A 26,727-nucleotide genomic window follows, 5' to 3' on the forward strand; every position below is an offset into this window, starting at 1 on the left:
TCCTACTTTTTGGTTAATATGACACAAACAAAAAGTTACTGAGTACATCTTTAATGTCTTAGGTCATTTTTCATCACAAGTAAATGTATCTTGCTTCAAGGATATTTTGTTGTTCTTACTGGGAAACGAGAAGAGAAAAAAAAGGTGTTTTTTTTTCTTTATTTTTTCTTTGTTTTTTATTGTATTTTTTTTTTTTGCTGTGTACTTTTGAGAATTAGAATTGATCACATCTGACACAATGTCTCCTGATAGTTTCACTTATTACACGCCAAACCATGGTAAAGAAAAAAGAGGAATGTATCTTTCTCTGATGGCAGATTTGAAGGACATGTCCACGATGGTCTTGCGCATCAACGGGCCACCCGACCTTCCGCAGGGATATAAACTGAGCATGCACATCACACAGACAGATTCGGAAAGCGTGAGAGTCTTTAGACCTCGCAAAAGTGGAAAAGCACATACCTCCTGGAGTGAGTAAACACACAAAAATCTACAAAACAAATGTCACAGCTTCAGCACATTAATGCAACGAAAGTAGAAGGTTTCATATTGTAAATGAAATTTTTGGGTGGGAATACGTTTTAAGCATGAATTTCCATGCTGGTCAACCTACATGTAAAAAGATGTTAACAGTAAATCTGTAAATAAAATGTATAATGATTCTAATTTAGATCAAATAAAAAACTGACTGAATATGAGGGAACTCAAATTAAAGGGAATTCTACTAAATGAGTCTTCTTTCTTGCGTCAGAGCACAAAATTCTGAAGTTGTTCCTAAAGGAACATCTCATGGTGGTGGGCATGGACAAGCTGGCAGAGGAAGTGCCCTATCTAGGTGGCAAAACTGAACTGGAGTTCTTTGTAGAAGGCCTTCGTTTCCCTGATAGGGGCTTTGATGGCCTCATCACCATCAACCTTAGTCTGCTAGAGCCCACTGGCGAGGTTAGTGGAAAACTTCTTATGCAATCTGTAGGATTTCAAAATGACTTTGTCCCTGTCTTACTGTAAAAGTTACTCGATTCTCTTAACTGTTAAAGGAGGAGTTTACCTAAAGAATGAAAATTCTTCTGTAAATTCAGAGTCTTTTCCTGTGTGTCATTGAAACAGACTGAAATTTACATCCAGCCAGTCATTATTGTAAAAAAAAAACCTTAAAGGAATAGTTCACCCAAAAATGAAAATTTGCTGAATTTACTCACCCTCAGGCCATCCAAGATATATCTGAGTTTCTTTCTTCATCAAAATAGAATTTAAGACTTTTAGGATTTCATTTCAGGCCTCCTCCTCTAAACAATGCAAGTGAATGTCCTCCATTTTTTGACAGTCCAAAATACATATTTAGGGTTCATCAATAGGGTTCATGCAAACGATTGATTATTTTGAGAAACAAAACAATACTTATATCCCTTTTAACTACAAATGTTCGCTTCTGTACATCTCTGTGACGCGCGCTCATGAGAGGGATGACGTAAGCTCGTTGGTAAGGTCACGCGTCACGTGGAGGAGGAGTCAGGAAGCGTGTCATTGTTTACAAGAGAAACTTGTGCCGTTCACAAACCAAAACATTCCAAAACAATTTCAAAACAATATAAAAATAAAAAAAAATCATTTCCAAATAATAATAAAAAAACAATGTAAACAGTGACGTGCTTCCTGACTCCTCCTCCATGTGACACGTGACCTTACCAACGAGCTTACGTCATCCCTCTCATGAGCGCGCGTCACAGAGGTGTACAGAAGTGAACATTTGTAGTTAAAGTATATAAGTATTTTGTTTCTCAAAATAATCAATCGTTTGGGTTCAGAAGAACTTTATTTGTTGACTGGAGTCGTGTGGATTATTTTGATGAACCCTAAATATGTATTTTGGACTGTCAAAAAATGGAGGACATTCACAATTCAAATTTCTGAGTACGCAAACGTAATACAATCCAGTGATGTCGGGGTGCTTCAATAGGCCAAAGTAGAAATGCTGGTCTCCACATCTCGCATCTTCCTTGTTTGTTTAAACACAGAAAGGCATGTTTCTCCCAGTCTGTGGCAGCAGCAGAATGAGATGCGCTGTAAGTTGCGCGCTTGTACCACTCTTAAAATGTGCCGCACATCACCGGAAACACATCAAAACAAAGACGTCCAAATAGCACATGCTTACAAAAGACCAACAATTAAATATAGCACAGATGGGTGCAAAAATGGTTCAGGATGACTTCAAAACAGCAAAAACAGCGCAGCTGAATGAAACAGAATGGAGGTCTCAGTTTTAGAGTTATAACTTGACATTGCATCTTTTAAAAGAGACACGAGATGTATGATAACAGTCAATGCTGTTCATTTAGTTTAGAAAAACATTTAAATCCAGATAGGCACATGAAGGTGTCCTGTGTAAGTCTCCTTTGGTGAATCTCCTATGACAGGGCCTATCTCTCTCCTCTTCATCTTTGACTGACTGTGAGCACTAGTGGGTGGGGCTAAGGGTGCAATGACAAAAAAATAGACATTGATGTCTTGCTGACATCACAAGTTCCACAAATTCCAAACGGCCCGTTTCGAGAGCATGATTTAAATAAATGCTCTTTCAGTTCTGAAACTTACAGTATGTTTTTATAGTATAATGACCTCTTATTTGTCAAAAGATTCCTTTAAGGTTTTTCTTTTCCTACTTTTTGGTTAAACTGTTCGTTTATAGTTAACATTGATAATTATGTATGTTTATGTACACTTTGCTTATTTATTACAAACAGGGTTTACCTGGAACACCCATCTTTACAGATAAGGTCATGTTTCGCATATCTCCATGGATAATGACCCCCAACATCCTCAAACCCATGGAAGTGTTTGTGTGTAGGTGAGACTGGAGCAATTCAGTCACTCTTTTATGATTATATACTTAATGTTGCAGTACCAAATATCGCAATGTCTAGAAATGATGATATGTTCCATCTTTTGTCACATCGAATCATGAAATACATCTGATGGTGAAGCTTGTAACCCATGGTGGCTATTTGATTTGATTTGTTTTATTTATTCATTTAATTATTGGTAGCACAAGCGATAACAATGCATTCCTGAAGAGCATTAAGAACCTGGTGGACAGCTGTGGCTACAAATTGAAAGTGTGTCATGAGTACGTGAACCGTAATGACCGCTGGATGCAGGTCAGTGAAATTGTAACTATTTTTGTCAGTCAAGTGCTCAAGAGGTGCCATTCATTTTAGTCCATGATCTTTACATTCATCAGAGCATCATAATTAAGATGATAACTTTTACCCTTGTGCTGTGTTCGTTTTGTGCCAACACATTTTGTGTTCCCAGTCAAAATGACCGGCCCACTAAGGGGGGGTGGGGAAGAGACGTATCTAGTATGGGAGCAGGCCGCGCCAGCTGCTGCCTTTTCTCTCTATGTTTTCTTTCCACAGAGTATTCAGTTATTTGGCAGGGGCCATTTTAACGCTCAATATATGCGCCGGGGAAGGTGTTTTTTTTCCTATCCTATTCTTTCAGGGGGAAAAGACCCCACGGAGACCACATCCTGCCCAGAGGGGAGGTAACATGTGGCAAGCACATCATGTGGGCTCAGAGCCGCACATGGAAGAGGCGCAGTGGTAGGTCCTGCCTGAATGGGGAGGAGCTCTACAAACACGGCGACCGGGACAGAGAGGGCTCTGTTGAAGGGAGACGCAGGTCTGCCAACAGGGAGACCATACTGCAGAAAATACATCACAGGGGGTTACCGGAGTAACCGGCACCTGTGGAGCACCTACCTCAGTATGGGCATATTAGCACACATACTGGTTCAGGCTGTGAATTCCTCCGCTGAATTCGCAAGCCACAGGGCTAGGGAGGAAGGACATCCAGGGTTCACAGGTTCAGAACTCGCATGGGAAAAGAAGCGCACATCTTCGCCTCTTTGGAGGGTAAAGGCACTATACGCAAGCGATACATCCGGCCAGCTGTCCGTATTCCCGAACTTACCTGTTCGTACCTGACAGAACACGGGACGAAACCGGCTCAACCCGGAGATTGTAAAATCTCGCGAAAGTATTGGGTGTCGCCCAGCCCGCTGCCCTGCAGATGTCTGCTAGAGAGGTGCCATGGGCCAGTGCCCATGAGGATGCCAGATTCCTTGTGGAGTGTGCTCGTATTCCCGACGGGGCAGACACGGCCTGGGCCTGGTATGCCATAGCGATGGCATCCACAATCCAGTGGGCAAGCCTCTGTTTGGAGACAGCGTTCCCTTTCCGCTTTCTGTCAAAGAGAGACAAAGAGCTGCTCAGAGCGTCTAAAGCTCTGCGTGCGATCCAAGTCGATGCGCAAATTACGCACCGGACACAGCAACGACAGGGCTGGGTCTGCCTTCTCCTGGGGCAGCGCTTGCAGGTTCACCACCTGATCCCTGAAGGGGGTTGTGGGAACCTTGGACACATAGCCTGGCCGGGGTCTCAGGATTACATGAGAGTCACTCGGACCAAATTCCAGGCAGGTATCGCTGACAGAATGCTTGCAGGTCCCCGACCCTCTTGATGGAGGTGAGCGCAATCAGGAGGGCCATCTTCAAGGAGAGGGCTTTCAACTCGACTGACTCTAGTGGCTCAAAGGGGGCTCTGCGAAGGCCCATGAGGGGAACAGGCGTGGCCTAGGAGGATTCAGCCTCCAGGCACCTCTCAGGAACCTGATGATCGGGTCGTGCTTCCCTAAGGACTTACCATCCACTGTATCGTGGTGTGCCGCTATGGCGGCCACATACACCTTCAAGGTGGAGGGGGACAGCTGTTCCTCCAGCCTTTCCTGCAGGAAGGAAAACACTGACCCGACTGCGCATCTCTGAGGGTCTTCAGCTTGAAGACCACCAGTTCGCGAACTGACGCCACTTCAGGGTATAAAGCTGCCTCATGGAGGGAGCTCTGGCCTGAGCGATTGTGTCTACCACTGCTGGTGGTAGGCCATTTAGGTCTTCCCCATCCCATCCCATCCAAAGGCCAGACATGGAGGTTCCAGAGGTCTGGGTGCGGGTGCCAGATGGTGCCCCGTCCCTGAGAAAGAAGGTCCTTCCTCAGGGGAATTCACCAGGGAGGGGCTGTCGTGAGAAGCGTGAGATCTGAGAACCAAGTCTGGGTAGGCCAATACGGGCCACGAGGGTGACCTGCTCCTCGTCCTCCCTGACCTTGCACAGGGTCTGTGCAAGTAGGCTCACTGGGAGGAACGCTTACTTGTGCAGCCCCCAGGGTCAGCTGTGTGCTAGCGTGTCTGGGCCGAGGGGGACCCCCGTCGGAGAATACCAGAGCGGGCAGTGGGAGGTTTCTCGGGAGGCAAATAGATCTACTTGTGCTTTGCCAAACCGACTCCAAATCAGCTGGACCACCTGGGGGTGGAGTCTCCACTCTCCCCTGAGTGTCACCTGCCACGACAGCACGTCCACTATGGCGTTGACGTTGCCCGGGATGTGAGTGGCCCGCAGCGACCTCAGTCGCCGCTGACTCCATAGGAGGAAACGGCGGGCGAGTTGCGACATGCGCCGAGAACTGCTGGGTGAAGTCCTCGACGGTGTCGCCGAATAGGCCGATCCGGGAGATGGGGGCGTTGAGAAAGTGAACCTTGTCCGCGTCCCTCATCTCGACCAGATTCAGCCACAGGTGGCGTTCCGGAGGGCGAGGTTGGTCGCCAAGCGCAGCTCCTGCATCACATTGGGATCAGGACTACCCACGTGCAGTGCCTTGGCCTGGTGTACTTGCAGGAGGGCCATGGCATGCAGGGCAGAGGCGGCCTGACCAGCGGCGCTGTAGGCTTTGGCCGTCAGAGATGATGTCGTCCTACAGGCCTTGGAAGTGAGTGCCGGGCGATCCCACCATGTGGCTGTGCTTTGTGGGCACAGGTGCACCGCAACCGCCTTATCCACCTGAGGGACCGCCGTATACCCGTGGGCCACCCCGCCATCGAGGGTAGTGAGAGCGGACAAACTGGGAGGTCGGTTTCGGGCAGAAAAAGGTGCCCTCCACAACCTCGTCAGCTTGTTGTGCACTTCCGAGAAGAAAGGGACTAGGGGGGGCATGGCTGTGAGCGGCGCCCCGAACCCAGGAACCAATCATCTAGCCGCGAGGGCTCAGGGTGTCCAACCCAACACACACGGCGGCCCGGGAAAGTATGGCAGTCATCTTGCCGTCAGCCTCAGACTGGGCAGGCCAGCTCCTTTTAATACCCGTATGTCCGAGGCAGTGGCATGCAAATTCCACTCGCCAATTCTCATTGGCCTTTTCTCAAAGATCTGAGGTGTTTGGGACTCCCAGGGGCGACCCTTAGTGTCACTACATCGACACAACGTCGAGTGAGTGACAGAAGGGGAACACAACATCTAACTAGGGTTGTAACTTATAAATATTTTGAGTAATCGAAAATTAAAATTTTTGCCCAATGTTCTCTTTCAAACAATGTGCAAACGGAATGCTATTAATAACAAACATCAATGGTTGATTGTATGATTGTGTGCAAAAAATAATTTTAAGATTTACACATTTCAATTTTGTAACAAAATTCCATCAAATTGAATACGAGTTTCTTTAATAAAATAAAACATTTTATTAGTTACATTTTGTTAAACATTACACAATTCAGTTTGATGGTATTTTGTTATGAAATTGAAATATTTTTTGAGTGCATGTTACAGTAATTTCTTTACTGAATAAATTATTAGGGATTTATTTAGTTTAATCCCATTAAAATTACTGTTCTTATAGAAATGTCATTGCTAATTTTATTTAGGATTTTAGTTAAATAGATAAACTTTAAACCAAAATTTAACATATAACAGCAAATATTTTATCAAAATGTATATTTCTGTCAAAATAATGTTTGCTCCCTTTTTTGTGCTCTGTTTGATGTGCACACGCACACTCAGTGGGCCTTGTTCAAAAAACATGAGCAGAATATAAAATCATCTGGATTAATTAATCGATGGATTAATGAACAATTTACACAATCATTCTCCTCGTGTTTTATGAATCAGGCCTAATGAAGTCTTTGAAGTTTAATTGAGACTTGATTGCTGTTCAGGGAAAATGGAAATACTTGCGTGAATTTGAATTTTCAAACATATATTGAAAAATTTATATTTACAGATAACAACATTTGCAGGTAAAAATATAACAGTAAAAGTTTTATTTTAAATATTTTATGACACAATTAACAATCATCTTTCAGAGCACCTGACATGGTAGCTTGCCCATATGAAACTATATGCCAAGGTGTTTCTTGTGTGTGTGTGTGTGTGTGTGTGTAAAATGAACACATGCTTTGGACAACTTGCATTTACTCTGTGGCCTTTCAAATGTGTTTTATAGTACCAATGCATTTAGTGGTCTCTGGTTTTCCATGCCACAGTGCAAATGTCCAACTAATCAATAATAAAACTGACAATTATTTTCATTCTTGTTTTAATTGAGGTTACTATCATATGAAATTAGTAATCCCTTCTCACTCTTTCTGTTACAGGATGAGATTGAGTTTGGCTACATTGACTCCCCGCATCATGGATTCCCTGTGGTACTAGATTCACCTCGTGATCAAGGACTTAAAGATTTTCCCTATGAAGTTCTTCTGGTGAGTGAAACAGAAGGAATAGTTCACACAAATATTTAAATTCTGTCATCAATTTCACTTTTTGGGATGTCAAAAGTACCGGTACTTCGGGACCGAATTGATACTAAAGTGAAAAAAGATTTAAAATAAAACTTTACCAGTGTTTCTGCAGTATCGGTAGTACCCTGCGCACTGACACAAGACAACTTTTAAATGCTCACATGCTTATTTGAGTGTTTGCTCTGTTATGCACAATAAAATCGAAATTAAATTAAAATCAAATTAAAATAGTGATATATCCTAATTTGATTATAAAACGGCAAAAGGATGTGTAGGTGAACCTGGAAGTCTAATCCACCATGTGTTCCCTTTGGATTTTTCTGTGGAGTTTTATAATGGGGTTTTTCAATTTGAGTAAATTAAGATCTGTGGCAAACATTACTTCACGATACGTGGACGTGGCATACTTTTTTTTTTTTTTTAAATGACACACCGGCTTCAAAATTCACGTTTGAGGTATGAAAGTGTGTTATATATGTTGTTGAACAAAACGTCCACACATCAAGTAATGTTCACCACAGATCTTATTTTACTCATAAATCCAAAACTCCCATTATAAAACCCCATAGGAAAATCCTGAGGGAACCCATGGCGAATTCTCTTCCGGATTTGTGGACTACAAACTGAACAGCTCTATTATATGGCTTGGAATAATGTGCACAAGTTGTTCAATACTTTTATGGTGCTTTTTTTTTTTTTTTTTTTTTTTTTAACCATTTTTTAAGCATAACAGTATAAATCAGCATCAGATTTCTTTGTGGAGTTCAGACATTCTGACAAATCTCTATTTCCATGAAAGAAAGTAAATCATATGGGTTTGGAACAACATGAGGGTGAGTAAATGGGAGGATTTTTACTTTAAAGGGATATTCCAGGTTCAATACAAGCTGAGCTCAATCGACAGCATTTGTGGCATAATGTTGATTACCCTCATTTTTGTAAAAAAAAAAAAAGCAGAAATTGAGGTTACAATAGAAGTGAATAGGGGCCAAGTTTTTAACGTTAAATTATTCACTGTTTCAAAAGTATAGCCACCAAACATAAAAGATATGCATGTAAACATGAATTTTAGTGTGATAATATCTCTTACTAACCTTTTCAGTGTAAAGTTATAGCAAATTTTACAACTTCATTACCATGACAATGTAATGACAACAAACACTAAAATGATGATTTTAACAACTTTACAGCTCAAATAATTGTTTTAATAAAGTGTTTTAATAAAAGTATAAGCTTCACATTTCTGTGTTTTGAACCCTCCAAAAATTGGCCACATTCACTTCCACTGTAAGTGCCTCACTGTAACCTAAATTTTTGCTTTTTTAAAGAAAAGCAGGGAAGAGTCGAAATACATTTTTGTGGTAATCAACCTTATGCCACAAATGCTGTTGATTGAGCTTAACTTGTATTGAACCTGGAATATTTAGAAAAAATTCGGAATGCTTTGCACATCTCTTATTACATTTAATTTGGCCTATGGGCATGAACAGTTTAAAAACCTCGGCTAGAACAATTAAGGCAGCCTGTCAGCAGTTGTATTATTTGACATTATCCATATAAGACTTGTAAAAACATTGCACACTTTGTTCCAATTTCTCAAATGTATTTGGCAATTCTGTTCTGATAAGCAGAGATGAAGCTGTAAGAAAAGGTGCAACACTAGTAAAACGTGATAAAATCAAAATATGATGACAAACATATTTCAATAGATGCTAAAGTGTTTCATTTAATGTTTCAAAACTGTCACAGGGCCCAGACTTCGGGTATGTGACACGATACATTGATCATAAAGCAAGCAGCCTGGACTCTTTTGGTAATCTAGAGGTTAGCCCACCAGTCACAGTGAATGGGAAAAGTTACCCACTTGGCAGGATTATCATCGGAGTAGCATTTCCTACGTAAGTACAACAACCGTAACCTCCCAAAAATGATGTCTCTTTGAGCAGTGATGTTTTGGCATGCTGTTAAATTTAATGAATATATGCAGATTGATAAAGCAACCTATTACCTTTCAACCTATTACCTTTCATGAACCATGAAGAATATTGATCATTTCATTTAAAGTACAACACATGGCCGCAACATGACCCAAGTCGTCCAAGACTTCTTGTGGGCACAAAAGGTTCAAGAGCCAATTGCACTCTACTCTGATTGGCTGACTGTGGGGCATGTGGACGAGTTCATGACCTTTGTCCCAGCACCTGACCGAAAGGTAAAATGATAATACTGTAGATATGTACGAAATATTACCGTACACTCTTACCACTTACACACTTACATTTTCCAAACACCATATACCATGCAGTATACAGAATGCAGTTTTAAATTCCTAACATAAAAATGATTTTAAAATACCCAAAAGCAGTGCTAGCTGCTAACCAGTGTTAGGTAAGTTACCCAAGTAAAGTAATTAAAAGAAATGAACTTAATCGGACTACAAGGATTTGGAAACATAATGCGCTACACTACTTTTTCTACGAAAAGTAATTAGATTACACAAACTACTTTGTAATCAGATTACACTCAACACTGCTGGTCACTGCCTCAATGTTTTTAATCTTTAGAAATTCCGGTTGCTGCTGGCTAGCCCTGATGCTGGTTACAAAGTTTTCAGAACCTTGCAGAAAAATGGACATGGAAAAGCAGAGATGTTTCCAGGTAAACACTATATCAAATCTCTATATCATATCTTCTATGTCAAGTCTAATTGTGTTCACCATCCGCAACAGTTTATTGTTCTACTAACTTTTGACCAGATTTTGAGGAGGCCATCACCGTAGATGACATCCTGAGTGACAAGAAGCTTCAGGCTGAAAATGACTATGTGCAGGTCAGCGAAATCTGACTTATTTACAAAGAAATTAATCTCCAATAACTTACAGTAGATACAAATGAACATTTGCTGATAATTTACTCACCTTCAGGCTATCCAAGATGTATCTGGTTACTTTCGTAATCTCCGTTCCCTGATGGAGGGAACGAGACGTTGTGTCGATGTAGTGACACTAGGGGTCACTCTTGGGAGCCCCAAACACCTCTGCTTTTTGAAAAAAGGCCAATGGGAATTGGCGAGTGGAATTTGCATGCCACTCCCCCAGACATACGGGTATAAAAGGAGCTGGTATGCAACCACTCATTCAGGTTTTGTGCTGAGGAGCCGAGACAAGGTCCCGACCATTTCAGCGGGTAGTTCAGTGTTGTGGCAAGAGGGACACAACGTCTCGTTCCCTCCATCAGGGAACGGAGGTTACGAAAGTAACCAGGACGTTCCCTATCTGTCACTCACTTGACGTTGTGTCGATGTAGTGACACTAGGAGTCCCTAAACAAAATGGCACAACTAGCTGAACTGTGTTACATGGACTGGCGGTGCGAGACAGGCAGATCACTGTGTGCCTCGTAGCCAGTGCACCAGGCCATCACGTAAACTCCCCCAACACTCTTATGAGCGTCGAATGGTCCTTCAGGATAAAGTCGACTGCCCAACAATAGATAAATAGTTAGGGACAGGCTAGCCCAGCCATGGCCACTTTTCCACTTTTTTTTCTCCCCAAAAAGAGTGGAATTTGTTAACCGACTGGGGGCCATAAATGTCTACGTCGGGGGGTGTCACTCCCAAGGGGAAGACACCGTGGAAACCACACCCCGCCCAGAGATAATAAGGGGGGGTATTTTGAGTGGAAATACATCACATGGTCTTACTGAGTCTTATCGGAAGTATGTCATGTGGAGAAGTCCCATGGTAGGTCCTACCTGAGGGGGTAGGAGTTTCTACAAACATGGTGACTGGGGGCAGAGGGGCCTCTGCCCAAGGAAGACGTTTAGTGGAAGATATCACATGGGGTCACCTACGGGAAACCACCACATGTGGAGCACCTACCTCAGTACAGGGCCTAATTAGCACATGTACTGGGCTGGCAGCGAGTTTCTCCGCAAACTCGTCTGAAACAGGGCTAAGGAGGAAAGTCATCCAGAAATCACAACTTGTGAACGCGACTGGGAGTCAAAACGACCCAGTGGGCGATCCTCTGTTTGGAGACAGCGCTTCCTTTCTGCTGTCCACCAAAGCAGACAAAGAGCTGCTCTGAGTTTCTAAAGCTCTGTGTGCGATCCAAAGGGATGCGTAAAGCACGTACCGGACACAGCAACGCCAAGGCTGGGTCTGCCTCCTCCTGGGGCAGTGCTTGCAGGTTCACCTGCGGGGGCGGGCTGCGGTGGAGCCAGTGCTGTTGCTGCAGGAGGACGCCCTTGGCGACGAGCAGACGGTGTGCGGGGTCTTGAGCTGCGCCGGGGCAGGATGTGTTGAATGGCCTCCGTCTGCTGCTTCACCGCCGAGAACTGCTGGGCAAAGTCCTCGATGGTGTCGCCGAACAGGCCAACCTGGGAGATGGGGGTGTCAAGGAACCGTGCCTTGTCAGCCTCTCTCATGTCGACCAGGTTGAGCCAAAGGTGCCGTTTCTGGACCACCAGGGTGGACATCGCCATCACCTTCGTTGCCCGGAGAGATGAGGAAGACCTAGTTATTAAGGGGTGTAACACAAAGAGGAGTTCAATTGATGTGCGGTCACAGGTGAGCATATATATGCTATTTTACAACAGCTTCGAACTTTATTAATATAAATTGAATATAAATCTGTTTTATAATATTTGATTATCTGGATTATGGCCTGGACTGAATTATCTAAAATAGGCAGTACCACATGCTTACTGAAATGCAGTATAACCCATTTTCTGTTAAATATCCAGCAGAAATATCTGGCCAGACTTGTCTCTTTTATGGAAAAGAATAATGTTGGCATCTTTCATGTCTTCTCTCTTGCTCAGAACTGTATTGACTGGAACAGGGATGTACTGAAGAAAGAGCTTGGGTTGGATGATGAGGACATTATTGATTTGCCCATCCTGTTTAAAATGCTTGAAGAATATGACAAAAGAGGCCAGAGGGCTGCAGCCTACTACCCTGATATGGTACAACATAATACCAGGAACACATTGAAGATGGTCTTTGAGTTTTCATTTTTTCCATTTAAAAAGAAACCGACAAAAATTAAAAACATTATAATGGTTTTTTTTTTGTTTTTGTTTTTTTGTTTTTTCTGTCAAATTAACAAAAAAATGCAAGAATGGATGGAATTTTTTTTCTTGTTAATTTATAGAAAATTAGTATGCAGGTTGAATATTTGATTTTCACATGTGGGTAGGCCTGAAACAGCAGTTTAAAAAAAAAAAAAAAATGTTTTTAATATAAATATATATATTGGTGAAATCTTTTCTTCCTCAGTGCTGTATAACAGAATAAGAATTCACTGCTGTTGAAGTTTACATATTAATTAGTCTTGTTTTACATTAAATATACATTTTATATTTCTTCAAAACGTATGACTTTTGATGTTTATATTGCAACTACTAATGTTACTGGTCAACTGACGTTTTTTTTGTACTTGCAAAAGCCAATTTTTACTTGCATTTGGTGCTTGGACCCTGATTGCTTTTATTACTTAGCATCCACAATAGAAAAAAGTGACATAAAATGTGATTTGTAAAATATTGGCAATCTGCTGAATACAAACTGTATGCTGATTTTCTATCCAGGCAAAAAAACTAAAAGTAAGTAGTAATAATCGAGCAAAATTCTAGGTTTTCAGTTTCTTTGAAAAATATATATATATATATATATATATATATATATATATATATATATATATATATATATATATATATATATTACACAGTATATACATATACGTACTGTACATACAGTATTTAATTTTAGTTTTTGCCCAATTCTTACTTTTAAAGTGGAAAATCTAACAGCCATAATGTCCATGGATTGAAGATGCATTTATTTATTTTGCCTTCTATACTGTGCTTTGACATATTTTATTTGAGTAATCCCACTTTAAAATTTATGAATTCATCATTCATTGTCGTATGCATAATGTAATGCATGTTGTTGTTGTTATTATTAAAAGTCTTAAAATATGTTTTAACCTTTTGTTTTAATGTATTTCAGGTGAATATGATTGTGTTGGGTGATCAACTGGGTATCCCAAAACCATTTGGACCCCAGGTGAATGGCAAATGTGCCCTGGAGACAGAGATGCGGTCTCTTTTGGAGCCTCTGGGGCTTAAGTGTACCTTCATTGATGACTTTGCCTCCTACCACAAATTGCTGGGTGAAGTTCACTGTGGTTCCAATGTACTTCGGCAACCATCTACTTTTAGATGGTGGAACCTGGAGCTGTGAGAGTGAGAGAGCGAGCTAGCTATGCAGAAAAGAGACCTCTCAAGTTGCATCTATTATTTTTTTAACAAATTAAATTAGATCTGGTTAATCTGGCAAAATTCATTCTAGCAATAAACTATGCATACGTGCTTTAACCTTAAAAGTACCAGTAAAGCAATAGCAAATGCCTTTGTGTAACATAAGGATAGTTCGCCCAAAAATCATGTTGTTCCAAACCCATATGCAGTTATTTTTTCATTTGTTGAACACAAAAGATATTTTGAAGAATCTCCAAGCTGCTCTTTTCCATAAAGTGAAAGCATATAGTGACCAAGGGCTGTCAAGCTCCAAAAAGCACAACAAAAGTACCTTATGAGTAGTCCATGTGACTTGTGTCCCATATTCCAAATCTTCTGATAATACGATAGGTTTGTGTGAGGAAAAGACAGAAATTTAAGGTGTTATTTACATTTACATTTATGCATTTTGCAGACGCTTTTATCCAAAGCGACTTACAGTGCCCTTATTACAGGGACAATCCCCCTGGAGCAACCTGGAGTTAAGTGCCTTGCTCAAGGACACAATGGTGGTGGCTGTGGGAATTCAACAACCTTTTGCTTACCAGTTCACTGCTTTAGTCCACTACGCCATTTGATTTGATAAAAAAATCTTCATTCGTCATGTTCTTAAAAGTCATTCAGGCTTGCGTTCTGTTCAAGTTTGGTGGTTCAAGATGAATTGAGCCATGTTGGATGTGAATGATGTCAAACGTTATTGGTTCTTGCATGGCTCGTCATTGTCATCAACCCTGGTGTGATGTTGTCTAATGCTGCATATTTTAATTGAACGGGATTTCCAAGATCTGGCAGATTTTCTGAAAAGATGACTTCAAATTTCAGGAATAAAGCTAAAGTCTTATGAAGTACTTTTATGGTGCTTTTTGTATTTTTTAGAGCTCGACAGTCTCAGTCCCATTATGAAAAACTCTGGACATTCTGAAAATCGTTTGTGAGTAAATGGAAGACAGAATGGGTGAACTAACCCTTTAATACTTTGTCAAAGCTTTATGACTCTATACTATGCAAGGTTTCTTAGAAAATTAAGGGCTTATAATTATGAAGAATGTTTTGGAGAGTGATACACATATAATACTAGCCACTGAAGAGCATAATAGTGTTTTTCTTTCATGACAATTTATTTTACTTGATGCATTTCTGAGTGTCCAAGTTAACTATGAACCAATGAACATTGGATAAAAATGGACCACTATGACAGTATTTTTCAACCTAAATACTATATATTCTCTAAAGGGATATTCCTGGTTCAATACAACTTAAGCTCAATCGACAGCATTTTGTGTCATAATTTTGATAACCACAAAAATTATTTTGAAGAATTATTTCTTATTTGAAAAATAAGAAAAAAGCAAAACTCTGGGTTACAGTGATGCACTTAAAATGGAAGTGAATGGGGCCAATTTTTGGAGGGTTTATTTTATAAATGCACTTACATTAATTATTCTGATAAAACGTGTGTATTATTTGAGCTGTAAAGTTGTTTGATTACAGCATTACGTAGTCGGGGCAAGTTTTAAAATCGGATATAACTTCACACAGAAAAAGTGTGATAATTTCACTTAGTAACCAAAACATGTTTACACGCGTTGTAGCTATACTTTTGAAAAAGTGTGTATTTTGATTGGCCCCATTCATTTCCATGTGCCACCTGTAACCCAAAGTTGTGCTTTTTTTTTTTTTTAAAGAAAAGTCTAAATTAATTTTTGTGGTAATCAACATTATGACAAATGCTGTTTGTCTGAGCTTAACTTGTATTGAACTCGAAAATAATCCTTTAAGTATAATTAATGCCTTAATTGCCTTTTTTGTTGGTGATTTCATTTCTTGAGTGCATGTCTTACCATACCCCATTATACATTAAAGCAATAAATAAACATTCAATGAACCCTCTGATCTTCATTAAACTTTGTCTTTTTTAATTAAAACACCTTTTTATTTTATTTTTTGTTTTATTTACATTGAAGCATTTCATAAGAGTACCTTAAGCTCTTGTTATAAAAGAGAACAATCACATTAAGCATTTGGTGCTGTGTTTGGAATGAGTTTGTGATTAAATGTCAAAGCGTGTGCAAATGAAGTATGTACAGTTCAATATATCAGCAGATATATATCCTTGTTTTTCTTTCATTTTCTTTTCTGAACAAACAGTTTTATAGGTAAAATCCCCTCACAGACCCAAATGTCTGTTGAGTAGCAGTATTTTAAGCAAAAGCTTCCTGTGAACTTAGTTTAGTTGTAATGTACCTCTTCATCAAAGATATGGGACATTGCTCTTAAAAGTACCATAGCAATAACACATTTTTGGACATTAACATGATGACAGTACCATAGTATTCTTAGAAGTACCATGCAAATATCATAGCATATCACTATGGTATTACCATTTGATACCATTACTGTACCATGGTAAAACCACAGTACAATTAAATGTAAAAACTTAACAACAAAAAAATGTTGATCACAGTTCTGAAAAGGGTTTTGTTTTTACATAAAAAGCTATATGAATGAAATAGATTCAAATGTGTATGTTTGAAAAGAGCACAAGCAAATCAAACCATTGTTGGTTAATATTGAGCATCTCTTCAGTAAATTGTGACCTAGTGTTTTACACCCATTTCCATGATCATATGCACTATAATTATGTGTAATCGTTTAAATGTATTAAATTCCAATGACGCAACAAATAAAAATGGACACCCTTTTCTAATGACCATGAACAACTTGCAAAGTATGGGAATTCATTGGTCAAAAGGTGTGGGAACCCTGTGTATGTATTTGTTTTACATTCATATTGCTCACTGTTGCCATTGTAAGAAAAAAAGAAAAAACCTTCAGTACAGCTTATATAAGATGTTGAATGGACTCCCAAGATACATTTGCACAGCTAGCTTTGTTCATTTGACTTACCTTAAAACACTAAACTACAATTGGAAGCTACTACAGAACATTAGTGGATGTTTCACATAGTTGTCAGTTTTACCACAGCAAACAGTCAAGCTGTGGTCATATAAAATATCCAGATCAGGAAAATATTAGCTTACTCTTAATAAATAATATTACAAAATTGTACATAATCTCACACCTGACCTATTCATTTTGTCATAAATTCTAATGCCGTCATTGTACATTGGACAGGATTTGAAATGGCTTGGCTGAATCTTCACACCAGAAACAAGATCAAGTCAACTACAGACGACACTTAATATTAACAATATTGATTTCCAACATCATTATTCATTACTGACAGATAACAACACAAGACATAACCAAAACAAGTACAAAAACAAAACTACACACAGTCAGATGTGTATTACAGTGTTGTGTGGGTTCACATGTTTGAGTGTTTCAAGCATGAGTTTAGGTTGAACCTTAGTTGTTATTTATTATTTTGAAAGATGTAGACATCTCATGACCGCTTACACCGCAATAAATAATTTTCTTAAACAGTACTTTTTTCTTATTTTCCAGTCAAAAAAGTCTGAACATCCTTAAACACTTTACTTCAGAACCAAAATTGCACAATATTAAGATTTAATTTTTTAATTTCTTACCTCACTGGCAAATAGTTTTTATTATTATTATTATTATTATTATTTTACATAAATCTAAAAAAATGTAGTTAGGTTTAAAACAAGAAAACCTATTTACCAAAAATATTTAATTCAAGATATATTCTCGAAAAGAAGTCTTGATATCTTACACAAGCATTGTTTTTTTTTTTTTTTTTTATTTATAAACCTTGGTTGATATTATTTTGTACATTTACAATTGTTCATTGTTAGTTCAAGTTACTTCATAGTGCATTAATTAGTGTTAACATATGCAACATAATAGTAAAACTTTAAAATAAGTTTGTGTTTGTTAAAACTTGAAAATGCATTAGGAATCATGAACTAACAATGAGCAATATTTTTAACAATATACTGTATATTATTCTTCGTGAATGTTAATTTATGAATATCAAATTGTTTGTTAGTTGTCAATTAGTTAGTTAATAATGCATTAACTAATGTTACCATATTACTTTTATTTTTGTAAATGTATTAGTATATGCTAAAATTAACTGATAAATAAATGCTGTAAAAATATATCGTTTATTGTTAGTTTATGTTAACTAATGTAGTTAACTAATGCTAACGAATACAGTCTTTTTTGTAAAGTGATACCCTTTAAATGTTAAAACTGTACTAGTATATGATGACATTGACATTAACCAAGATTATTTAGTGGTGTAAAAGTATTGTTCATTGTTAGTTCATGTTCACTAACGTCGTTAACGAATACCACATTATCATAAAGTGTGCTAAAATACTGATTAAGAATTTTTTGCAGTGTACCTCTTCTGTTACTAAAATTTCTACTCCAATAGCAAGCCACAATAAATAAATAAATAACTAAATATGAAAACTAAAAAACAACAAACAAGCAGACAGAATATGGACAACCATCAAGAGAAAGAAAAGAAAAGAAAGAAAGACCTCTGATAAGGCAATAATCATGCTTTTCCAGTTAAAAGGAGTGAATTCAAAACAAGTGTGAATTTGTCCCTTCTTGATGCTTTCACAAAACACAAGATGTGCTCGGCGTTTGCTATTTTGCCTGTGTGTCCTAACAAGAGTGTGCTGATTTTCTAATGCACACTTGCCCGACTGTACAGCCTGCTTTGCTGTAACATCTAGCAATTAGCTCTCCTTCACATCTGTGTCTCTAGAGGAACTCATGTGAGTACACTGGCTTTCCACGACGGAGGGCTGTGTATGAAAATGCTGCGAAAAAGAGAGAAACAGAAAAAGAATACAAGAATTTGTAAATGCCATGCTATATATTAAAACCTATACAATTATACATACAAATGCAAAATATACATAAACAAACAAGCATAAGGACAAATAGTAGAGTCATAAAGAGGTATAGAAACAAAAGTACAAAATAAATAAATATATTCTGTCATCATTTACTCACCCTCATGTCATTCCAAAAGAATACTTGCTTTTTTCTGTAGAACACAAAAGGAGATGTTAGGCAGAATGACAACCATTCACTTTCATTGTATGGAAAAAAGGTGCAATGAAAGTGAATGCTGATTGAGACTGACATATTACCTCCTTTTGTGTTCCACAGAAGAAAAAAAATTAATATGGGTTTGGAACGAGATGAGGGTGAGTAAATTAAGACAAAATTTTGTTACATTTTTGGGTGAACTATTCCTTTAAGTCTTTCACTTTCATATCATTCCCATAATTGCTTGTCCTAACCTGCTGATGGACATCCATGAAGCCATCTACATCGTACAGGACAGCTAGCAATTCTGTGTATGACAACACACAAAAACATGATCCAGTTAACAAGCTAAATACACTGAAAACCACATTATATCTGATGTTCAAGTGCAATAGACCTTAGTCAGGGTATACGGTATGTTAAAAAAAAGTTATTTCAGTTTCATAACAAAATTCAATCAAATTGAACTGAGTAATCTTTAACAAATAATAATAATAAAAAAAACCTTACTATTTTAAGTTTTATTGATTTAATTTAGTTAAATTTCACAATTCAATTTAATGGAATTTTGTAATGAAGTTGAAATGCGTAAATGTTAAAAATATATGTGAATGTATGAAAATGCAAATTATATTTGATAACTGCAGTGGAGGGGAAGAATTTCAGTAAATAACGACCTACATTTCTGTCTGTTCCCCATACAAAGGTATCATATGACTTCATAAGACTCGGAATATAGAGCAAAAGTAGTAATGACTATTTTGATGGGGGTTTTTGTTGTGCATTTTCTCTATATTTTGGTGTCTATGTTTTTTTGTTGCACAGAAAATAGTGTAGAATCTCCAGGGTTTGGAACAACATGAGGGTTGTTTTTAGGTCTACTATCCCTTTAAATTTCTTGTCTTAACATCCTTAACAAGAATTACTTGAGAAGTTTATTTCTCTTAAAACATCGGCAAATTATTTTGTTTTATAGCTTAAAGTCAAGACAAATTTACTGACAATTTTAGTGATGCTCCATGCAGTTTAAATCAAGAATAATAATAATAAAAAATAAAAAAAATACATAAAAAAAAAAAAAAAATGGTAAGAGCAACAAACTTCATTTAAAATATATTCTCTTATTTTATTATCTTAATTCAAACTTTAAAATAAGTTTGTTGTTCTTACCATATATATCTAAACATGTGTAGCCTAAGTAAATTTGTCATTTGGCATAAAACTAGGATAAAGAAAATAAACATAATTCAGTCATTATTAAGTAATGTAAACAAAACTGAAATTCAAATGTAAACAAAATTGAAGTAATTTAAACAAAAATATCTAAACTAATAATTTAATCTTGTTTTAATGATTTTAAGATATTTTAACTGAAAAAAACATACTAATTAAGAAAATGTTTTACGGTGTACCTCTTTCATTACTAAAAGATTCTATTTCTAAGATGAGCATGTTTATCTGAGTGTATGTGTTGGTGGAACTGCTGTTCACAGGTCTCACCGAGTCTTGTCTCTCTGTTTTGGGACGTAAAGGTTCAGAGTGCTGCCGAAAGGGACCTATAGCCACAAAGACAATAGTCAAATTCATGGACACAATAACATACTCTACACTACACTATATACTCTATACTACAGGGTCTTAAGGCCAAAGTATACTTCGCATGCCCGTGTTGCGGATCGCTCCGCGCACAGTATGTGTGATGTAAATTTCGTAAATTTAGTGGGCACGCGTCAGACGCGTTAGTATTCGCTCGTGGCAAGAAGAGTATACTCATAAAGGCAACTGCCGATCCGGAATATGCAAAAACAAAGTATACCTGGGCCTTTACTCCTATTCCTATTTGTATGTACTCTTTTTAAGGGAATGTTCTGAGTTCAAAATAAGTACCCAGAAAATGATTTCAACTCATTGTTCAGTTTGTGAAAAAAAAAAAAAAAAAAAAAAATCAAACCTGGAGTAATTCATTTACAATGTAAGTCTACGGGGCAAGGCATTCCGTAGGGTTTAAAAGCAGAAATGTGCAGCCTGTATATTTGTTAAAGCACTTACATTAATTCTTCAGTGCAGAAATGTGTTATTTAAGCTATAAAGTTATCTAAAATATCCATTTAGAGATATGTGTATTTTAACGTTTATTCTGGTGCAATGTCTTGCCCCATAGACTTCCATTGTAAGTCCATTACTGTAAACATGATTTTTGCTTGTTTTACAAACTGTGTGACAATTCAAAATAAAGTTCTGTGCTAACTGACAGCATGCAAAAAAATAAATAAAAAAAATAAATAAAATAAATTGTCATACAGTTATCGTGATAATACAAATATGCTTGATTCTTCACAAACAGTAACCGAAGTATATGCTTTAGAGTTTGCATACTGGAAAATATACAGGTGAAATGTTTGCTACTGTATGTCTCACCGTGTGGACTGCTCCGACTAGCACTACCAGAGCTGTCTTCAAACCAAACGGCGCTGCACGTGAACAAATCTCGCTTATGTGGCGTACCAGCCGAAGACAGACTCTCCTGTATTCCAGAAAGATTAAAAACCATATGTAAAAAACAAGCAAACAAAAAATGTCACTAGTCAGCCTTGACAATTTATCTTAGTGTATAAACATCTTTGTCCAAGCAATTAAATTCAAATTCCAATACGCCTTTATGCAACTGGCTACAAATAGTACAGGCACTATACAGTATCTACTGACATGCTTGTCTTATCTTATCTTAGGACTCCATTTTTATCTAATGAAAATAATATCTTTCAGTGTAATATGAGCAATTCTGTTTTCTTCGTATTGGTGACTGATGTAATAATGATTCAAAAGTGGGTGTGGCCTCACCAGTCCGGTGTCGTACTCCTCGGCTGCGTCATGCTCCTGTTCGTTCTCCTCCACCACGCTGGTGAAGCTGCTGGCATTGGATGAGGAGCGAGACAGGTCATGTGACTCTGGGATAGAAGGAGCTCGACAGCACATGCCGGAACTACAAACAGATACACATAATTGAGGTAAAATAAAATAAAAAGCCCCTGGTTTACATATTAAAATCATGCAACCAGAAAGTCATTGGCTATGTGTGGAATGGCATACTAACAAACTTCTATTTCTGTAGTATATAGTGTGTATGCGGTGCACAGTATGCAAATTTTCTGCATGCACAGATAACACGGATGAACAACTAAATTTGCCAAAGTGTGCAGTACCCTATATAGCAGAGCAAACTGCATGGAATACTGTATCCCACAATGCAATTTGACTTGGCCTACCATTTTCAATGTGATTAATGAATTTAAAGTAATCTCAGCCATAATTTTAATCTCTGTCTTTGCTAATTAAAAATAACTGCATTAATTTCCGAGATGCTAACTGGATACTGTTGGCTTAACTACACAGGTGATCATGAGGTCACAGAACATAAATACTACTGTTTGAAATGTTTCTGATACTACTTTTTAAAACAATAATAGTATTGTGTTAAGATTGGTGCTCACCTAATCTTAGTGGTTGGCATCTCTGGTGAGCTCTGATTGGATGAATTGTCTGATCTGAGGTCCTGAGCAATGTGTCCAATGTCAGATGCCCTCTGTGGACTAGGAGAAACCTCTCTACTGCTGATATAGAGTTAATGACAAATTATTATATCCAAGATGATAAAGAAGAAAAATCTAGTAAAAATCTAGTTTAAAAGTGGTGTAACCAACAAGTGAAAAGTATTAACACATTTTCTGTACACCTTGAAAACATGTGAGTGTACACCTTTTAATCCATGTACAAGCCCTATTTTAAGAGCGCAGTGTTGTGCCATTAGTCATAAGCAAAAAGTCAGTGGGCATGGCCATGAAGTTTTGGTATTTTCATGCAAGCATGCGCTGAGTCTAGATGCAACTGGTTTTGGCGAAATTGCGCACGCTAAGCGCTAATGGGCTATGTCAAGTGCAATTTAATTCTGAGGTTCTTCTCTGGTTATTGCACCGTCTGGGTCCTATTACATAGTCCATTCCCTCAAGCACCAGTGATATAAACAAAGACAGCACATTCATAAAAGCTGGTAGTGTAATTGGACTGTATGCAACAAATTAGAATAATAGAAATATGGACACGCTCCTTTTATATGCTCAGAAAATGTTATTCTCTTCAGGATTTTGATGTATGCTCCGTTAAATTATAGGGAATGGAAGTATTATTAATCATTTTTATCTACTGACACATAAATCATGGCTAGTATTAACAGTGATTGTATCAGCACCCACTTAATTTCTACCGGTCGATTTTGATTTTGAACAATTAAATGTATTATTAAAACACTAAAATTTTGGGGGGCCTGGGTAGCTCAGTGTTAAAGACGCTGGCTACCACCCCTGAGTCATGAGTTCGAATCCCAAGGCATGCTGAGTGACTCCAGCCAGGTCTCCAGGCAACCAAATTGGCCCGGTTGCTAGGGAGGGTAGAGTCACACGGGGTAACCTCCTCATGATCACCATAATGTGGTTCGCTCACGGTGGGGCATGTGGTGAGTATTGGAGGCGTGGGCCTCCACACACACTATGTCTCCGTGGTAATACGCTCAACAAGCCACGTGATAAGATGCGTGGGTTGACTGTCTCAGACGCGGAGGCAACTGAGATTCGTCCTCTAGCACCTGGATTGAGGCGAGTCACTACGCAACCACGAGGACTTAGAGCAAATTGGGAGAAAAAGGGAGAAAATCCAAAAAACAAAAACACTGAAATTTTAAACAAAAATATTTTTAAATTCAAAATACACTTCAAACAAAACGAAAATATAATCAAAATAACAAAATGGTCAGAAAAATCATATCAAATCCAAATATTTTACCCTCTCCAACTTCTTTCACTGACACCATTTGCAGTGACTTAAAAATCACTCAACAGGTGGAAAAATACCAAAACAAATAAGATCATAAATACAATTGTAAATATAAAGATAATATTAATTAAAAAATAAACCGTGACCTATAGATATTTAACACAAATCTCATAAATATTTGTTTCATAAGACGGCTACAACTCTCCATATCGTCAGGGACATAATTTGATGTTCCACAATATTTTCAGAGTTTGGACATAATCTTTAATTCCATCTGCTGGTGGAATCGGCAAACTGCAAATGCAGGAACTGAGTTTGGACTTTGCGCTGAAGACAGACCTGCTTTCGAAACGTGTTAGCGCAGTGACCTATTCTTCAGATTGTGCTTTGCACCACTTCATTAACATACAATTTACCCACAGTTTGCATGCATACACCCATTGATAGTGCAAATACTCCTACCTACGGCCACTTGCGCCTTGCACTGGCACGAAAATTGCACTTAGAATTAGCACTCTCACGAAAATTGGATAAGACGTAGTGCAAGGTTGTTGAGTGTAGCGCTGCTCTTTGCACACTCACAAAAATAGAGCCCATCGCCTGTATAAATTGCATTTTTATGTATTTTTGAATAAACTGAATAGATTATTGACCACAACAATCCATGGTTCTTCTAATCTATCTCTTACAATGGATTCAACATTTGAATACTAGCAGGAAAAAACTCCTTTAATTTAGGACTTTAAATACAGTTTTTTGTTCTCCATCCTTTTCCCATTGTTATTCTTACCTCCTCTCCTGAACCTCTTGTATGTTCTCAATCCCAATGGCACTACTCCTCCTGGAACTGAACGGACCAGATTTCTTACGGGTTGGGCTTTTTCCAGGAATGATCAAGGACTGTGAATAAAACACACCCGGGTCAGAAATTGATTCAAGTTTTTTTCCACTGCATTCTATCCTTGTGATTTATATTATTTAATTTTTCAATAACTTTTTTCTTTTTAGACCATTTTAAAATAACGCACAATCTTAAATAATTTTACCTTGACTATCCAATGCCCTGTTTCTTTTTTTCTTTATTATGCCTGATAAAATGACTGAATCAGCACCCTTGAGCAATGCACTCAGGTTACTTTATGGGACTGTCCCTGTCATTAAAATACAGTATTGTGTGTTGCTTTGAATTAAATATAACCTGCTGTAAAATCAGTACATTTAGTAAATGCATATAAAGTCAGTGTTTTATGAATTCCTTTTTTGATTAAAAATGTTATTATTATTCAGGCTATTATTATTCAGGCAGGATAGAAGAAATTTGAAGGTCTATTAAATATCTATAAATAATGTAATTTCTGGTACGTTTTCCCCTTGAGTACCGCTCAATTTCAATGGCTGAAGCAAATCATTGTTTTCACTGCATTGCTCATACTACAAGATGTTGCGATAATATCTAATATAATTGAAAACATCTGAGTGTATGTTACAGCTCAAGACCGGCTCAGATTGCGTTGTTGCACTGCTTACACCTAATGCACATCGGTAGCCAGCAAAATGTGACAGCAAAATCTGAACAAAAACCATGTAGTGAGGACACATTCTAAGCATAAAAAGGAAAACAGCTTCAGCATCTAAAATAGAAGACCTTGAAAACTGTTCCAACTCTGAGGATTTTCGGTTTATCAGTGCTGACTTCAAATGTGAATCAAAATAGAAAAAAAAAAAATGCTTTTTGTTTACTCGTTATCTCATTTCTTGGACATCTGTTGAAAATACATTCACAAACAAATTTGGGTCTCTAAAAGCTGGTTATGTCAGCTTGTCATGAGAGGTTCTCTCAGTTATAGCTGTTGCATTTGTTGTCATAGTGATGGAGAGTGGACAGACACTTGTCGAGAGCCCCATCTGTTCTACTGACCACCAGCCAAACACGTCAGAACAACTGATTACAGATCAGTTTTTTCTCTTTAATGTGAAATGATGAAGATCAGAAACGACAGGAGAGGACCTGATCTAGAATCAGCCCAAAACCTCACAGATGTGCCACAATGACATTTGTACTCAAGGGTCAAACCCACTAGGAGGGCACAGTTTGTGCCAGCTGCGACTCTGCCAGGCTGAAGTATAAAGAGGGCAGAGAGGGGCTGGCATGAACTAAAGCTGGCACATTATTGTAGGGTATCTAATGAAAGAATGCTTTTTCAGGCCCTGGCTGGCTATTCATTTTTTTTTTATTATTATTTTTATTTTTTATCCAAGATGTTGCATCTTTTTAAAGGCCTCAGGAAACTGAAAATGTCTATTAGCTTTAAAGCCATATTTATACTAGAGAACTACTAAAGGATTAAAATGTACAGTCTATATCTTCCAGGAAAATGGATCAGAAATATTGATGATTTGTATGTACTTGAAAATTTCTGATCTTGTACTACACAGATATCCAGTCAAATGGTCTGTAGAATTACAATATGCCCCCCCCCCCCCCCCAGGTAAAAGAAAATTGTGCTTGTCAAGTGATTTCATGGGGTCTTTAACAATTGTAGGTCCTTTGACAGCTAGAAGGGGTTCATACTCACAATGCCGGTTGTTTTGGGGGTGTCTGGAGGGTTGTGTGTAAAGCTTCCACTGTGGCTTGTGGAGACAGTGTGTGGTTTCTTATTACTGAGGCCCATAGCATCCATAGACTGACTTCTGCTGCGGATTACTCGCTGGAAAGAGGAAAACAAGAAATTGAATCAGTGCAACAACACTAGGTGGCACTCTGGAGCTGCTCATCAGAAAAAAGGAAGGTTATACAAAGAATATGAGGGACAAGAAAAGGGCAAATTAAACAAGAGCGTATTGCATGGAATACTGTATCCCACAATGAGCTCCACTTGACTTTCCGATTCCAGAATTGCATAATGAAGTGGTACTTTGTGATATTTAACACCTTTTTGCATCATTATTTGATTAAACTGCTAAATGC

The 26,727-nt window shown here is 38.2% G+C and overlaps 2 protein-coding genes across 22 annotated transcripts in view; one reads left to right on the plus strand and one right to left on the minus strand.

Moving 5' to 3' along the window:
• Positions 1 to 15,610, plus strand: part of LOC127448740 (protein-arginine deiminase type-2-like) — a 29,678-nt gene extending 14,068 nt beyond the window's left edge. For both annotated transcript variants that reach the window (XM_051711545.1, XM_051711544.1), the window contains exons 6-16: positions 318 to 470; positions 752 to 942; positions 2,742 to 2,845; positions 3,044 to 3,155; positions 7,483 to 7,590; positions 9,379 to 9,527; positions 9,694 to 9,841; positions 10,194 to 10,287; positions 10,386 to 10,459; positions 12,453 to 12,596; positions 13,642 to 15,610. In XM_051711545.1, the coding sequence (XP_051567505.1) occupies positions 318 to 470; positions 752 to 942; positions 2,742 to 2,845; positions 3,044 to 3,155; positions 7,483 to 7,590; positions 9,379 to 9,527; positions 9,694 to 9,841; positions 10,194 to 10,287; positions 10,386 to 10,459; positions 12,453 to 12,596; positions 13,642 to 13,875 (1,511 nt within the window). In that variant the 3' untranslated portion in view covers positions 13,876 to 15,610. The remainder of the gene's footprint in view (positions 1 to 317; positions 471 to 751; positions 943 to 2,741; positions 2,846 to 3,043; positions 3,156 to 7,482; positions 7,591 to 9,378; positions 9,528 to 9,693; positions 9,842 to 10,193; positions 10,288 to 10,385; positions 10,460 to 12,452; positions 12,597 to 13,641) is intronic.
• Positions 15,611 to 15,861: 251 nt separating this feature from the next.
• Positions 15,862 to 26,727, minus strand: part of LOC127448739 (rap1 GTPase-activating protein 1-like) — a 128,876-nt gene continuing 118,010 nt past the window's right edge. For 18 of the 20 annotated variants that reach the window (XM_051711527.1, XM_051711540.1, XM_051711530.1 and 15 more), the window contains 8 exons: positions 26,336 to 26,467; positions 24,550 to 24,659; positions 22,424 to 22,543; positions 21,774 to 21,915; positions 21,351 to 21,456; positions 20,433 to 20,488; positions 19,187 to 19,239; positions 15,863 to 18,697 (listed from right to left, as the gene is read on the minus strand). In XM_051711527.1, coding sequence (XP_051567487.1) covers positions 19,231 to 19,239; positions 20,433 to 20,488; positions 21,351 to 21,456; positions 21,774 to 21,915; positions 22,424 to 22,543; positions 24,550 to 24,659; positions 26,336 to 26,467 — 675 coding nt within the window. In that variant the 3' untranslated portion in view covers positions 15,863 to 18,697; positions 19,187 to 19,230. Of the gene's footprint in view, positions 18,698 to 19,186; positions 19,240 to 20,432; positions 20,489 to 21,350; positions 21,457 to 21,773; positions 21,916 to 22,423; positions 22,544 to 24,549; positions 24,660 to 26,335; positions 26,468 to 26,727 lie in introns of all 20 variants that reach the window. The other 2 variants (XM_051711524.1, XM_051711543.1) reach the window with 2 other exon arrangements.

This window comes from Myxocyprinus asiaticus, chromosome 12 (genome assembly GCF_019703515.2).
Source record: "Myxocyprinus asiaticus isolate MX2 ecotype Aquarium Trade chromosome 12, UBuf_Myxa_2, whole genome shotgun sequence".
NCBI lineage: Eukaryota > Metazoa > Chordata > Actinopteri > Cypriniformes > Catostomidae > Myxocyprinus > Myxocyprinus asiaticus.